The sequence below is a fragment of the Scyliorhinus torazame genome, chromosome 9 (assembly GCF_047496885.1).
Source record: "Scyliorhinus torazame isolate Kashiwa2021f chromosome 9, sScyTor2.1, whole genome shotgun sequence".
Classification (NCBI taxonomy): domain Eukaryota; kingdom Metazoa; phylum Chordata; class Chondrichthyes; order Carcharhiniformes; family Scyliorhinidae; genus Scyliorhinus; species Scyliorhinus torazame.
Window position 1 is genome coordinate 135,822,310 of NC_092715.1, and position 14,466 is coordinate 135,836,775.

General features: G+C 48.8%; 1 protein-coding gene across 3 annotated transcripts in view; it reads right to left on the reverse strand.

Annotated features, from left to right (window-relative positions):
- The window catches only part of cep120 (centrosomal protein 120), a 133,021-nt gene that overhangs the window by 96,283 nt on the left and 22,272 nt on the right, over positions 1–14,466 (reverse strand). For all 3 annotated transcript variants that reach the window (XM_072516544.1, XM_072516545.1, XM_072516546.1), the window contains 3 exons: positions 9,018–9,159; positions 3,109–3,269; positions 2,312–2,509 (listed from right to left, as the gene is read on the reverse strand). In XM_072516544.1, the coding sequence (XP_072372645.1) occupies positions 2,312–2,509; positions 3,109–3,269; positions 9,018–9,159 (501 nt within the window). The remainder of the gene's footprint in view (positions 1–2,311; positions 2,510–3,108; positions 3,270–9,017; positions 9,160–14,466) is intronic.

Consider the following 14,466-nt stretch of genomic DNA (forward strand, 5'->3'; position numbering starts at 1 on the left):
TTGTTCACGACTCGCTTAAAGTTAACGTGCAGGTTCAGTCGGCAGTTAAGGCAAATGCGATGTTAGCATTCACGTCAAGAGGGCTAGAATACAAGACCAGGGAGGTACTTCTGAGGCTGTACAAGGCTCTGGTCAGGCCCCATTTGGAGTATTGTGAGCAGTTTTGGGCCCCGTATCTAAGGAAGGATAGACTGGCCTTGGAAAGGGTCCAGAGGAGGTTCAGAAGAATGATTCCTGGAATGAAGAACTTGTTAAATGAGGAACGATTGAGGACTCTGGGTCTGTACTCGTTGGAATTTAGAAAGATGCGGGGGGGGGGGGGGAATGATCTTATTGAAACTTACAGGATACTGCGAGGCTTGGATAGAGTGGGCATGGAGAGGATGTTTCCACTTGTAGGAGAAACGAGAACCAGAGGACACCATCTCAGACTAAAGGGACGATCCTTTAAAATAGAGATGAGGAGGAATGGTGAATCTATGGAACTCTTTGCCACAGAAGGCTGTGGAGGCCAAATCATTGAGTGTCTTGAAGACAGAGATAGATAGGTTCTTGATTAATAAGGGGATCAGGGGTTATGGGGAGAAGGCAGGAGAATGGGGATGAGAAAATATCAGCCATGATCGAATGGCAGAGCAGACTCGATGGGCCGAGTGGCCTAATTCTGCTCCTATGTCTTCTGGTCAGCCCCATTACTCTAGACATGAAAGGAATTTACCCAGATAGCAGGATTAATGAACGTACAAAGTATTACCAGTTAAATACATTGTGCAAGTCGCCCCAAGAAATCACCCACCTCCTAGTTTTTAAATGTTCTTAATATATCATTTTCTTTATTCCACATGGTGTGTAACAATGTAACAAGTTGCAAACGCACCTTCTGTTAGCTTTTTCTTTTGGAAGTCAATTCACAATACACCCCCCGACAATAGATCGATCCACAACACATCGCCGTGGAGACAATGGATCAGTTTGCTCAGGAGTGGGAGAGTGTGCTCTGAATCGGCCATCTTACCACACCCTTATGTTAGTTCAAACTACACACATATCTTGTGTTCTCTTTTGTTTCAAACAAATACGACAAATCATCATCACCCCTCGCCTTTCTTTAAATTCATTTTTACGGGATGTGTGCTTTCTGGCTCGGCCAGCATTTGTTGCCCATCCCTAACTGCCTTTGAGAAGGTGATGATGACCTTGTTTCTTGAACCATGCAGTGCAGGTGCACCCACTATGCTTTGGGGGAGTTGCAGGACTTTGACCCGGCGACAGTGAAGGTACGGCGATATATTTCCAAGTCAGGATGGTTGGTGACTTGGAGGGGAACCTCCAGGTGGTGGTGTTCCCCATGTATCTGCTGCCCTTGTCCTTCTAGATGGTAGTGTTCGTGGGTTTGGAAGGTGCTGTCTAAGAAGCCTTGGTGAGTTCCTGCGGTGCATTTTGTAGACGGTACACACAGCTGCTACGGAGTGTCAGTGGTGGAGGGAGTGAATATTTGTGAAAGAATTGCCAATCAGGTAGGGTGCTTTGTCTTGGATGATGTCGAGCTTCTTGAGTGTTGTTGGAGCTGCACTCATCCAGGCAAGTGGTGAGTATTTCATAACACTCCTGACTTGTGCTTTGTAGATGGGAGACAGGCTTCGAGGAGTCAGAAGTGAGTTACTCGCTATAAGATTCCTAACCTCTGATCTGCTCTTGTAGCCAGAGTATTTATATGATTCGTCCAATTCATTTTCTGGTCAATGGTAACCCCCAGAATATTGATAATGGGGGATTCAGCAATGGCATGTCATTGAATGTCATGAGGCGATGGTTAAGATTCTCTGTTATCGCAGATGGTCACTGCCTGACACTTGTGTGGCATGAATATTATTTTCTGCTTGTCAGCTTAAGCCTGGATATCGTCCAGGTCTTGCTACATTTGCACGTGCTCTGCTTCAGTGTCTGGATTGTTGCAAATGGTGCTGAACAGCGAACAGCCCACATCACTTTTATTGTAAGGAAGGTCATTGATAAAGCAGCTGAAGATGCTTGGGCCTAGGACACTACCCTGACGAATTCCTGTAGTTATGTCCAGGTATTGAGAAGACTGACCTGCAACAACCATCTTTCTTTGTGCGAGGTATGACTCCCACCTTAAGTGAGTTTTCCTCGATTCCCATTGACTCCAGTTTTGCTAGGGCTTCTTGATGCTACACTTGATCATATGCTGCCTTTATGTCAAGGGCAGTCACTCTCACCTCACTCTTCTGGGCAGATGCAACAAGTATAACTGTACCTTATGAACTGAAGTATATAATATTAAATCTACCTGGAGACTTGGTTGTGAAGATAAGAATATCCGGAGAATATCCTGTCTGCTACGAATCCTCACTGAAGCTCGTTCAGGTGCAAAATTTGGGTTCATCAGGTTACTGAAAGGATCATTGGTGACATCATTTCCCAGCAAAGTGTAGTAAAAGAAAAATTCAGGCCTCTCTTCCGGAAGCTTAATTGCACTTGGAATCAACTGGGGAAAGTACAAAGGTGCACCCAATATTGTCAGATTTTAAAAAAATATACAAATATCAACATTATTGATAGAAAAATTACAAATAAACCTTTGGTAAAATGTTTAGTAACTAAAGGACTAAAACGTTAAGTGTAAAAATCAGATATGAGTAGCAACTATACCCATTATCCCCATCATTGATGCATATAATTTTAAGACTCATTAATGCTTCCACTGTGAGCTTTCATAAGAATTTCCTTTTAGTTTGGTAGTTAAGGGCAATGTTTAATTTATATATTTAATTTAACCACCATCCCAACTCATTCATAAAATGAAGAAGCTTGGAGTTCAGAAGAAACTGGCTTAAGTCACATGCAGTTTGACACTCCAACTTTCTGGTTGTCTTTAAACAGAACAGCAAATTTGTCTTGTTTCAAAAAAAGTACAAATATTAACAGTGGGTTATAAGTTGAAGTTCTATTAAACTTATTCTGAAGACTTTAATGTGAAGAAATGTATTTATATTCTGTACCAGGCAGGATGAAACACAAGTCTCAACAGTATGGCTACGTGATTAATAATACAACTCCTAACTTGCGCCTCGTAATTTCACCAACCTGTTCTAACTGTGTTGCAAATGCAATGGTCACAGAAAGCATAAAAAAGTCAGTGCAGTATTCTGGAGGCCCAATCTGATAATAGCTTTCTTCCTCATTCAGAATTGCTGTCAGAGTCTTAGGGTTCAAATCCAGAACGGGAAGTGGCAAAATTTCTATCACTATAAAATATGAGAATAGTTTAGAAGGCATTTCAACCAACAATATAACACCTCTGATTCTACTGAATGTGTCCATAAGAAGTTTCAAAGAAAAAAATGAGCATTTTATATTTATTTTTTAAAGGATAGTCCTCACATTGCAAGAAATAGTTCCTCTACAAGTACTATTGCAGTATTCATTTCACATCAATTACTTTAAGTAATTGAGTTCGGAGTCCAAAAGCAAACACAAGGTTAAAAAGATCTAAAGGAAATACACCTGAAATATCAAAATCTCGCTTTACACAAACCGATTAATCAGCTCTGTATTTCTAGCATTCTTAGAGACATATAGATCCAACATACAAGAAACTATGTTCTTCTCTTGAGCATTTGTCATGGCTAAACAACAGAAAGCATGTTAAAATAGCAACATTATCAAAATATTAGAATTAGGTGAGACAGTAGAATTCAAATTGAATATGGAATGTATTGTCTTTTGGGGCCCAAGTGTAGTGAAGGCTGTAATTTTTTCACTAGAATTTTCGAAAGTAGGACTTGCAAGGAAAATCATTACTAATTTTATACATACATGAGAACCACAATTAATAGGTTAATCACAGGGATAATTATTTTAGTCAAGTACAATTTCTTCGAAATCAATGGAGGTAAACAAGCAACATAAATAAAAACAAGTATTTTGACGCAGGAATATGTAAATGAGGTTAACTTCATGGCTGACTTTCCAGAACTTAAAAAAAAAGACAGATTGAATCATGTTTTTTCTATGATACCAACATGAAAGTTAATAAGTTTGCAAATAACTTTGTTAACCCTTCTCTTACAATTGTCCAGTTCAATAAAAATCAAACAAGAATTAATTTATTCTCTGTAAAATAATTGTCAGCAAAGTTTACGCACTGATAAAAATGTGAGAGACAACTTATGAGCCTGTAACTTCCTTGGGAATGGCAATCGGCCACTCTATAGCAACTTAGCTGCGCTAGGATTCCAAAGCACCAGTCTCACCTGATCTTCCTGACTCAGGTCTGGAGAGGCCGAAGAAGCGAAGTAGGCCTGTGGCTCCAGCAACAAATGTAAAAGGAGTGACGTGAAGAAGGCACCTTTTTACGGCACTCACTGCCATAAAGCAGGTGTTCAAAGGGAACACTGAAAAGGGAGACGGTAAATTTGGCACCTGCCTGCCTGCTGTTCTATGGAGACTGGGTCAGGGGTGGGCAGGAAAGTGATCATATTTTACATGTATTCCCCATCATAAACATGGATTTTAAGGTCATTTGCCAGACAAATCCACAGAACCCCCACAGTACAAAAGGAGGCCATTCAGCCTATCAAGTCTGCACCGGCCCTTGGAACGAGCACCCTCCCTAGGTCCACGCCACCACTCCATCCCCATAACCCAACATAACCTTTTGGACACTAAAGGGACAATTTAACATGGCCAATCCACTTAATCTGCACATTGTTTGGGATTGTGTGAGGAACCAGAGCACCTGGAGGAAACCCACACAGATGTGGAGTGAAAGTGTAAACTCCACAGTCAGTCACCCAAGGCCCGGAATTGAGCCCGCTGGCGCTGTGAGGCAGTAGTGCGAACCACTGTGCTGCCGTGCCGTTCAATACTCTAGCTAATCTGTTACAACAGAACAGGTCATACCTTTTGCAATAAAAATACCTGTTGGAGATTTAACCTGGATATCGGAATCCAATTAATGTTGGGATAAGTCAGATCCTGATGATACGGTAAGGTATTTTTAAGGCGATCATTGACATAGAGAAGTATATTACAACAGCCTCTGTGCCGTGCCCTGGAGTTTCAAGTATGATCAAATTATTTATCTATCTTTGGAATACTACATTATACTTGTCCCAACTACTGAGTATTTATTTTGAGATGGTTGGCGTAGGGATCCAAACTCTGTTACCCAGTAAAAACAACATTCCATACAAAATCAGTGACATAAATAACAGATGTGGGAATTTCAATTTCATTCTTCCAATACACCAAATAACTGAATAAGTAAACTTGTGATTTTGCACGCAACACCTCTCTCCACAAATTTTAAAACTTCAGCTACTAAACTCTTAAACTAGTTATTGTCCTATACAGTTACACCTACATCCTACATGTAGACAAATAAAATTCTCAAAGTAAAACCAAAAGGTATTGAACTACGGTTTGTAAGATTAAAAATTCCTAGGAGGAGTTCAAGAGGTGGGACGCGTTGCCGCTGTCCTTGGCGGGTAGGGTGCAGTCAATCAAAATGACGGTGCTCCCAAGGTTTTTGTTCCTGTTCCAGTGCCTCCCCGTGTTTATCCCGAAGGCTTTTTTCAGGCGGGTTAACAGGAGTATAATGGGGTTTGTGTGGGCGCGAGGGACTCCGAGGGTGAGAAGGGTGTTCCTGGAGCGGAGTAGAGATAGGAGGGGGCTGGCGCTGCCCAATCTCTGTGGGTACTACTGGGCCGCCAATGCAACAATGGTGCGCAAGTGGGTGGGGGAGGGGGAGGGGGCTGCATGGAAGAGGCTGGAGATGGCGTCCTGTCTGCCGCTCCCTCCAGGGAGGTATACCACGAGCCCGGTGGTGGTGGCGGCCCTCAAAATTTGGGGGCAGTGCAGGCGGCATAGGGGGGGGGGGGAAGTTGGGGCCTCGGCGTGGACCACGTTACAGGGGAACCACCGGTTCGCCCCAGGAAGAACAGGTGGAGGGTTTTCAGGGTGGCACAGGGCAGGGATACGAAAGTTGGGGGACCTGTTTGTGGACGGGAAGTTCGCGAGCTTGGGTGAGCTGGAGGAGAAGTACGGGCTCCCCTGGGGAACACCTTCAGGTACTTACAGGTAAGGGCGTTTGCCAAACGGCAGGTGGTGGAATTCCCACGGCTACTGCCACACACAGTACAGGACAGGGTGCTCTCGGGGGGGGGGGGGGGGGATCTCGGAAACGTACCAGGTGATGCAGGAGGAGGAGGAGGCCTCGGTGGTGGAGTTGAAAGGTAAGTGGGGGGAGGAGTTGGGAGAGGAGATCGAAGAGGGTACGTGGGCAGATGCCCTAGTGAGGGTGAAATCTTCCTCTTCGTGCACGAGGCTCAGCCTCATACAGTTTAAGGTGCTGCACAGGGCACACATGACCGGGACAAGGATGAGCCGGTTCTTTGGGGGCGAGGGCAGGTGTGTTAGGTGCTCAGGGAGCCCAGCAAATCACACCCATATGTTCTGGGCATGCCCAGCGCTGGAGGAATTTTGGAAGGGCGTAGCGAGGATGGTGTCGAGGGTGGTAGGATCCAGGGTCAGACCGGGCTGGGGGCTCGCAATATTTGGGGTGGCAGAGGAGCCGGGAGTGCAGGAGGCGAAAGAGGCTGGAATTCTGGCTTTTGCGTCCCTGGTAGCCCGGCGAAGGATTCTCCTTCAGTGGAAAGATGCAAGGCCCCCAAGCGTGGAATCCTGGATCAGCGATATGGCAGGGTTCATTAAATTGGAGAGGGTGAAATTCACCTTGAGGGGGTCGGTACAAGGGCTCTTTAGGCGGTGGCAACCGTTCTTAGATTTCTGGCAGAACGTTAGACGTTGGTCAATGGCAGCAGCAGCTCCGGGCGGGGGGGGGGGGGTTTACTTTATTTTTGTTTATGTTATTTACACTGGAAGGTCTGACGGAGCGTATACACCTTTTGTGGGGTTGCTTTTTTAGATTGTGTTTTGTACTTACTGTTGGGTTCTTTTTTCTTTCTCATTTTGTTATTGATATTTTGTGAAAACCTTTAATAAAAATTATTTTAAAAAATAAAAATTCCTTTATTCTTGACCACAAAAACAAAGACTCGCACAAAATGAAACAAAAAGGGACCTCTCCTTTCCCCAAACACAGTAAGAGGTCTTACAACACCAGGTTAAAGTCCAACAGGTTTGTTTCAAATCACTAGCTTTTGGAGCGCAGCTCCTTCTTCAGATGAATGAAGAGGTGGGTTCTGCAACCACATATATAGACAAATTCAATGATGCAAGACGATACATTGAATCTGAGTCTTTGCAGGTAATTAAGTCTTTACAGGTCCAGACGGTGCGACTGGAGAGAGGAACAACCACAGGTTAAAGAGGTGTGAATTATCGCAAGCCAAGACAGTTGGTAAGATTTCGCAAGCCCAGGCCAGATGGTGAGGGGTGAATGTAATGAGACATGAATCCAAGGTCCCGGTTGAGGCTGTACTCATGCATGCGGAACCTGGCTATCAGTTTTTGCCCGGCGATTCTGCGTTGTCGTGCGTCCTGAAGGCCGCCTTAGAAAACGCTTACCCAAGATCAGAGACTGAATGCCCTTGACTGCTGAAGTGTGCCCCGACTGGAAGGGAACATTCCTGCCTGGTGATTGTCACGCGATATCCGTTCATCCATTGTCACTGCCATCCCCCATGGACAAGCCCTCCGTATACACAGGATCTGCTCAAGAGGAGGAGGAATTTAACAGACAATGAAAGACGCCCTCGTAAGAACGGGATATGGCGCTCGACTCATCAATCGACAGTTCCAACGCGCCACAGCAAAAAACGCAACGTCCTCCTCAGAAGACAAACACAGGATACAACCGACAGAGTACCCTTCGTTGTCCAGTACTTCCACGGAGCGGAGAATCTACGACATCTTCTTCGGAGCCTTCAACACGTCAACAATGAAGACTAACAGCTTGCCAAGGCCATTCCCACACCCTCACTACTTGCCTTCAAACAACTGCGCAACCGCATACAGGCCATTGGGGGTGTCAAAAGGTCGGATGACCAATCAGTGACTCATCTTCCTGCACTGAAAAGCTAGCACGTCAGTGCAGGAGATGAGGTAAGTACGGCCTCTAGTGGGGTGTTCCTGACCGTGGCCCAAAAAAGGTCGAGCCCAGTCAGACAGCGGGGTCGTTCTTGGCTCTGCAGGCAGTAAGAAACACCCCGCTGTATGTGCCCAAAACTGGTCACTGTTTTTTTGCAAGTTAAATCGCGCCCAAAGTCTTCTTGCTTAGGCCTGCACACGTGGTTTTGTCTTGGTGAATTCTTGAGTATTCATTTGATGCTTCTCGCCCTCTCCTCAAGTCACCCAAAAATAACTGCACTTTAATCTCACTGTTTCAGTGGCATCACCGCTAAACTGATCACATTAGAATCCTATAACTGACTATTCAGTTAACTATTGTCCCACGAGCCTGGTCATCTTTCTTCTCAGGGAGCTGACATGTCTTCCCTCTCTGACACACACTGACTGAACTGCCACTCTATCCGAGCTGAGTGTGTGACTTGACCACTGAATCTGTTTCACTTGACCGTTGTCGCTCGACTTCTCTACTTTGCTTTTGTATCCCTGAACTCTCAACCCATCTCTTGAAAATCAGGGATTGTAATTGTGTACATAACAAATCCCAAAGACAGACCTTTCAGCCACAAGTCCATCCAGACTTCGAGGCACCAAGGCTCATCACCCAAACCTAAATGAAACTGAAACCCTGCGACCTTACATGACACAAGAATAAAAATATAAAAGTCAGCTTAATAATGATACATTGATTGTCACACACTCAGCTAGGATTACCAAAATGAAATTACTTATCTTTCAGCGTTATGTTCTCAGATCAGATCCCAACAGATCGTGTGTTGAAAACTTTGGAGCTCTATGGATGATTTTGCTGTTTATACAGTCTTAACACAAGGTTTGTTTATTCAAATAGAGACTGTAAATTCAGTTAAATAAAATTAGTTAGTGGCGAGAAATACACTTACTTCTTCCATCTCTTGGTGGTGCCTCTTTAGCTTTAAAACCTTCCACCTGTGGCTTACTATCAGTCTCCAACACAATGCCAATCTTGATCTCAGGTTTACTTTTTGTGTATTTGCTGCTAAGCAAGGGATACCATTTGGAGGTCTACAGTAAAAAATTCAAACCAATCTGAATTTGCAATAGGAAAAGCGTACATTTCTCATTTAACAAGTGCAGCTGGCAACAAACGTACGAAGTGCTGCATTTTCATTGAATGCCTCCTTATATTCAGTAAATCAGCACTTCCGGTTGCGGCGATGCAGAGCTAATCTGCACATTTCGGCGGCTCCCGCTAGAACGGACTTTTGGGCTCTCCGCAGGAGCCCCAACTGAAATTTTTCGACCGATTCCAGTGTGGGAAGGTGAGAGCAAGGTCCCCCTTCTGTCGTGTATGGAGGGGACCAGAAGTGGAGCGGGGGAAAAAGTGGCTTTGGAGCAGCGGCAGAAACCAGGGGGAAAAAACAAGATGGCGGAGGGCGGAGATCGAGCAGCACGGGGGCCGGATCAGCAGGAGTTTCTCAGGCGCTGCATGGAGGAGCTTAAAAAGGAGGTGCTGGCGCCACTGCTGACGGCGATCGAGGGGCTCAAGGAGACCCAGAAGGCCCAGGAGATAGAGCTCCGGGAGGTGAGGGACAAAACCAACGAGAACCCGAGGACAAGATCTTGGGCCTGGCGGTGAAGATGGAGGCGCACGAGGCGCTGCACAAGAAGTGGGCCGCAAGATTAGAGGACCTGGAGAACAGGTCGAGAAGGAAGAATCTCCGGATTCTGGGTCTCCCTGAAGGGGTGGAGGGGGCCGATGCCGGGGCGTATGTGAGCACAATGCCCCATTCGCTGATGGGTGCAGAGGCCTCTCCAAGCCCCCTGGAGCTAGAAGGGGCTCTCCGGGTCCTGGCGAGGAGACCCAAGGCTGGCGAGCCGCCAAGGGCGATAGTGGTGATGTTCCATCGTTTCGCGGACAGAGAGAGTGTCCTGAGATGGGCCAAGAAAGAGCAGAGCTGTAGATGGGAGAAAGCGGTGATCCGAGTCTATCAGGACTGGAGCGCGGAGGAGGCAAAGAGGAGAGCTGGCTTCAATCGGGCCAAGGCGGTGCTGCATAGAAAGAGGGTGAGATTCGGAATGCTGCAGCCAGCGGGACTGTGGGTCACATTTCAGGATCGACACCACTATTTTGAAATGCCAGAAGAGGCTTGGACCTTTATCCAAACGGAAAAATTGGACTCAAACTGATGGTCTGTGGTTGTGGGGGAGATGTTGATTGTGTACAGGGTTGTAAATATGTGTAAAGAATGTTTCATGGGTGGGACGATGGATGGGGATGGGAGAAGAGATTTGCTGGGGAGACTGTGGGGAATGTGGGCGTCGGTGCTGGAGGGAGGTGAGACCCGGGGATGGGGGAATTGGGATAAGGCCACAACAGGAGCTGCGCCACAGGGGGCGGGGCTGGCTCAGGAAAGCGCAGGCTTTTTCCCGCGTTAGGGAAGGGCGGAGGGGGGGGGGGAAATGGAGGAGCGCAAGGTGGAGGAGGGATTTCTACACGGGGGGGGGGGGGGGGGGGGGGGGGGGGGAAGAGCCCCCCAATCCGGCTGATAACGTGGAATGTGAGGGGCCTAAATGGGCCGGTTAAGAGGGCCCGAGTGTTCGCACACTTCAAGGGACTGAAGGCAGACGTGGTCATGCTTCAGGAGGCACATCTGAAGGTGGCAGACCAGGTCAGGTTAAGAAAGTGATGGGTAGGGCAGGTATTCCATTCGGGGCTGGATGCGAAGAATAGAGGGGTGGCAATACTGGTGGGGAAGCGGGTGTCGTTTGAGGCCAAGAACATAGTAGCGGACAATGGAGGTCGATACGTGATGGTGAGCGGTAGGCTGCAGGGGACGTGGGTGGTATTGGTAAATGTATACGCCCCGAACTGGGACGATGCTGGATTCATGAAGCGTATGTTGGGGCGCATCCTGGACCTGGAGGTAGGAAGCTCGATAATGGGTGGGAATTTCAACACGGTGTTGGACCCAGCACTGGATCGCTCCAGATCTAGGACCGGAAAGAGGTCGGCTGCGGCCAAGGTGCTTAGGGGGTTTATGGACCAGATGGGGGGAGTGGATCCGTGGAGATTTGCCAGGCCTCTGGCCAGAGAATTTTCTTTTTTCTCCCACGTACACAAAGCCTACTCCAGGATAGATTTTTTTGTTCTGGGTAGGGCGCTGATCCCGAAAGTGGAGAGAACAGAGTATTCGGCCATAGCCATTTCAGACCACGCCCCGCACTGGGTGGAACTGAAGTTGGGAAAGGAGAGGGACCAACGCCCGTTGTGGCGGCTGGATGTGGGACTACTGGCAGATGAGGTGGTGTGCGGGAGTGCATTGAAAGATATTTGGAGGCCAACGACAACGGGGAGGTGCAGGTGGGGGTAGTATGGGAGGCGCTGAAGGCAGTGATTAGGGGAGAGTTAATCTCCCTCAGGGCTCATAGGGAGAAGAGAGAGAGCAGGGAAAGGGAGAGGTTTGTGGGGGAGATTTTGAGTGTGGACAGGAGATATGCAGAGGCCCCTGAAGAGGGACTATTCAGGGAGAGGCGAAGTCTCCAGACGGAGTTCCACCTGTTGACCACAGGGAAGGCAGAGGCACAGTGGAGGAAAGCACAGGGGGCGACGTACGAGTATGGGGAGAAGGCGAGCCGGATGCTGGCACACCAGCTCTGTAAGAGAATGGCAGCGAGGGAGATAGGTGGAGTTAAGGATGGAAGGGGAACTACGGTGCGGAGTGCGGTGAAAGTAAATGGGGCATTCAAGACCTTCTATGAGGAGCTGTACAGGTCCCAGCCCCCAGCGGGGGAAGAGGGGATGCGACGATTCCTGGACCAACTGAGGTTCCAGAGGGTGGAGGAGCAGGAGGTGGCTGGTTTGGGGGCGGCAATTGGGTTGGAGGAGCTGATTAAAGGACTGGGGAGCAGCATGCAGGCAGGGAAGGCCCCGGGACCGGATGGGTTCCCGGTTGAGTTCTATAGGAAGTACGTAGACCTGTTAGCCCCGTTGCTGGTGAGGACTTTCAACGAGGCAAGGGAGGGGGGGGGACCCTGCCCCCGACAATGTCAGAGGCGATGATCTCTTTGATCCTGAAGCGGGATAAGGACCCACTGCAATGTGGGTCGTACAGGCCGATCTCGCTCCTCAACGTGGATGCCAAATTGCTGGCAAAAGTGCCGACTACGAGGATCGAGGACTGTGTCCCGGGGGTGATTCACGAGGACGAGACGGGATTTGTAAAGGGCAGGCAGCTAAACACCAATGTGCGGAGGCTCCTAAACGTGATAATGATGCCATCGGTGGAGGGAGAGGGTGGCAGCTATGGACGCAGAGAAGGCCTTTGACCGAGTAGAGTGGGAGTATCTCTGGGAAGTGTTGCGGAGGTTTGGGTTCGGCGGAGGGTTTATTAGCTGGGTTAAGCTCCTATATAGAGCCCCGGTGGCCAAGTGTGGTTACAAATCGGCGGAGGTCGGAGTATTTTCGGCTGTATCGAGGGACGAGGCAGGGGTGCCCCCTGTCCCACCTGTTGTTTGCATTAGCAATTGAACCTTTGGCCATGGCATTAAGGGAGTCCAGGGAATGGAGGGGGGTGGTCCGAGGGGGAGAAGAGCATCGGGCGTCGCTATATGCGGATGACCTGTTGCTGTATGTGGCGGATCCAGTGATGGGGATGATGGAGGTCATGCAGATTCTAAGGGAGTTTGGGGACTTTTCGGGCTGTACGCTCAATGTAGGGAAAGGTGAGCTCTTCGTGGTGCATCCAGGGGACCAGGGAAGAGGGATAGACGATCTACTGTTGAGGAGGGCGGAAAGGAGCTTTCGGTACTTGGGGATCCAAATAGCTAGGAGCTGGGGGGCCCTGCATAAACTTGATTTAACGCGGCTGGTGGAGCAGATGAAGGAGGACTTCAAACGATGGGACATGTTGCCACTCTCGCTCGCGGGCAGAGTACAGTCGATTAAAATGGTGGTCCTGCCGAGGTTTCTTTTTGCGTTCCAGTGCCTTCCAATTGTGATCACCAAGGCCTTTTTTTTTTTTTAAAAAAGAGGGAAGGCAGGAGCATTATGGGTTTTGTGTGGGCAAACAAGACCCCGAGGGTAAGGAGCGTAGTAGAGATAGAGGAGGGCTGGCGTTGCCGAATCTGGGTGGCTACTACTGGGCAGCCAATGTGGTGATGATCCGTAAGTGGGTGATGGAGGGAGAGGGAGCAGCATGGAAGAGGTTGGAGATGGCGTCCTGCAAAGGAACGAGCCTGGGGCCGCTGGTGACGGCACCGCTGCCGCTCTCGCCGACAAGGTACACCACGAGTCCGGTGGTGGCGGCAACGCTAAAGATCTGGGGCCAGTGGAGACGGCACAGGGGTGAGATGGGAGCCTCGGTGTTGTCCCCGATCAGGGGTAACCATCGGTTTGTCACAGGAAGGATGGACGGGGGGTTTCAGAGCTGGCATCGGGCAGGGATTAGAAGAATGGGGGTCCTGTTCATTGATGGGACGTTTGCGAGCCTAGGGGCGCTGGAGGAGAGGTTTGGGATACCCCCGGGAAACGCGTTCAGGTACATGCAAGTGAGGGCGTTTGTGAGGCGACAGGTGAGGGAATTTCCATTGCTCCCGGAACAGGGGATTCAGGACAGGGTGATTTCGGGTGTATGGGTCGGAGAGGGCAAGGTTTCGGCAATATATCAGGAGATGAAAGAAGAGGGGGAGGCTTTGGTAGAGGAGATGAAGGGTAAATGGGAGGAGGATTTGGGGGAGGAGATTGAAGAGGGTCTGTGGGCTGATGCCCTGAGTATGGTTAATTCCTCTTCCTCATGTGCCAGGCTTAACCTGATTAAGGTTATTCACAGAGCGCATATGACGGGGGCGAGGCCGAGTAGGTTCTTCAGGGTGGAGGACAGATGTAAGAGGTGCTCAGGAAGCCAGGCGAACCACGCCCATATGTTCTGGTCGTGCCCGGCACTGGATGGGTTCTGGAGGGGAGTTGCGAGAGCCATATCTAAGGTGGTGAAAGTCCAGGTCAAGCCAAGTTGGGGGCTAGCACTATTTGGAGTGGCGGATGAGCTGGGTGTGCAGGAGGCGAAAGAGGCCGGCATTCTGGCCTTTGCGTCACTGGTAGCCCAGCGGAGGATCTTGTTAGTGTGGAAAGATGCGAAGCCCCCCAGTGCGGAAGCCTGGATAAATGACATGGCAGGGTTTATCAAGTTGGAGAGAATAAAGTTTGCCTTGAGAGGGTCTGTGCAGGGGTTCTCCGGGCGGTGGCAACCGTTCCTAGACTATCTCGCAGAGCATTAGATGAAGTTCGGTCAGCAGCAGCAGCAACCCGGGGGGGGGGGGGGGGCATCTCTTTCGGGGGGGGGGGAAGAAGGGTGGATGGGGAATTGGGTTTTT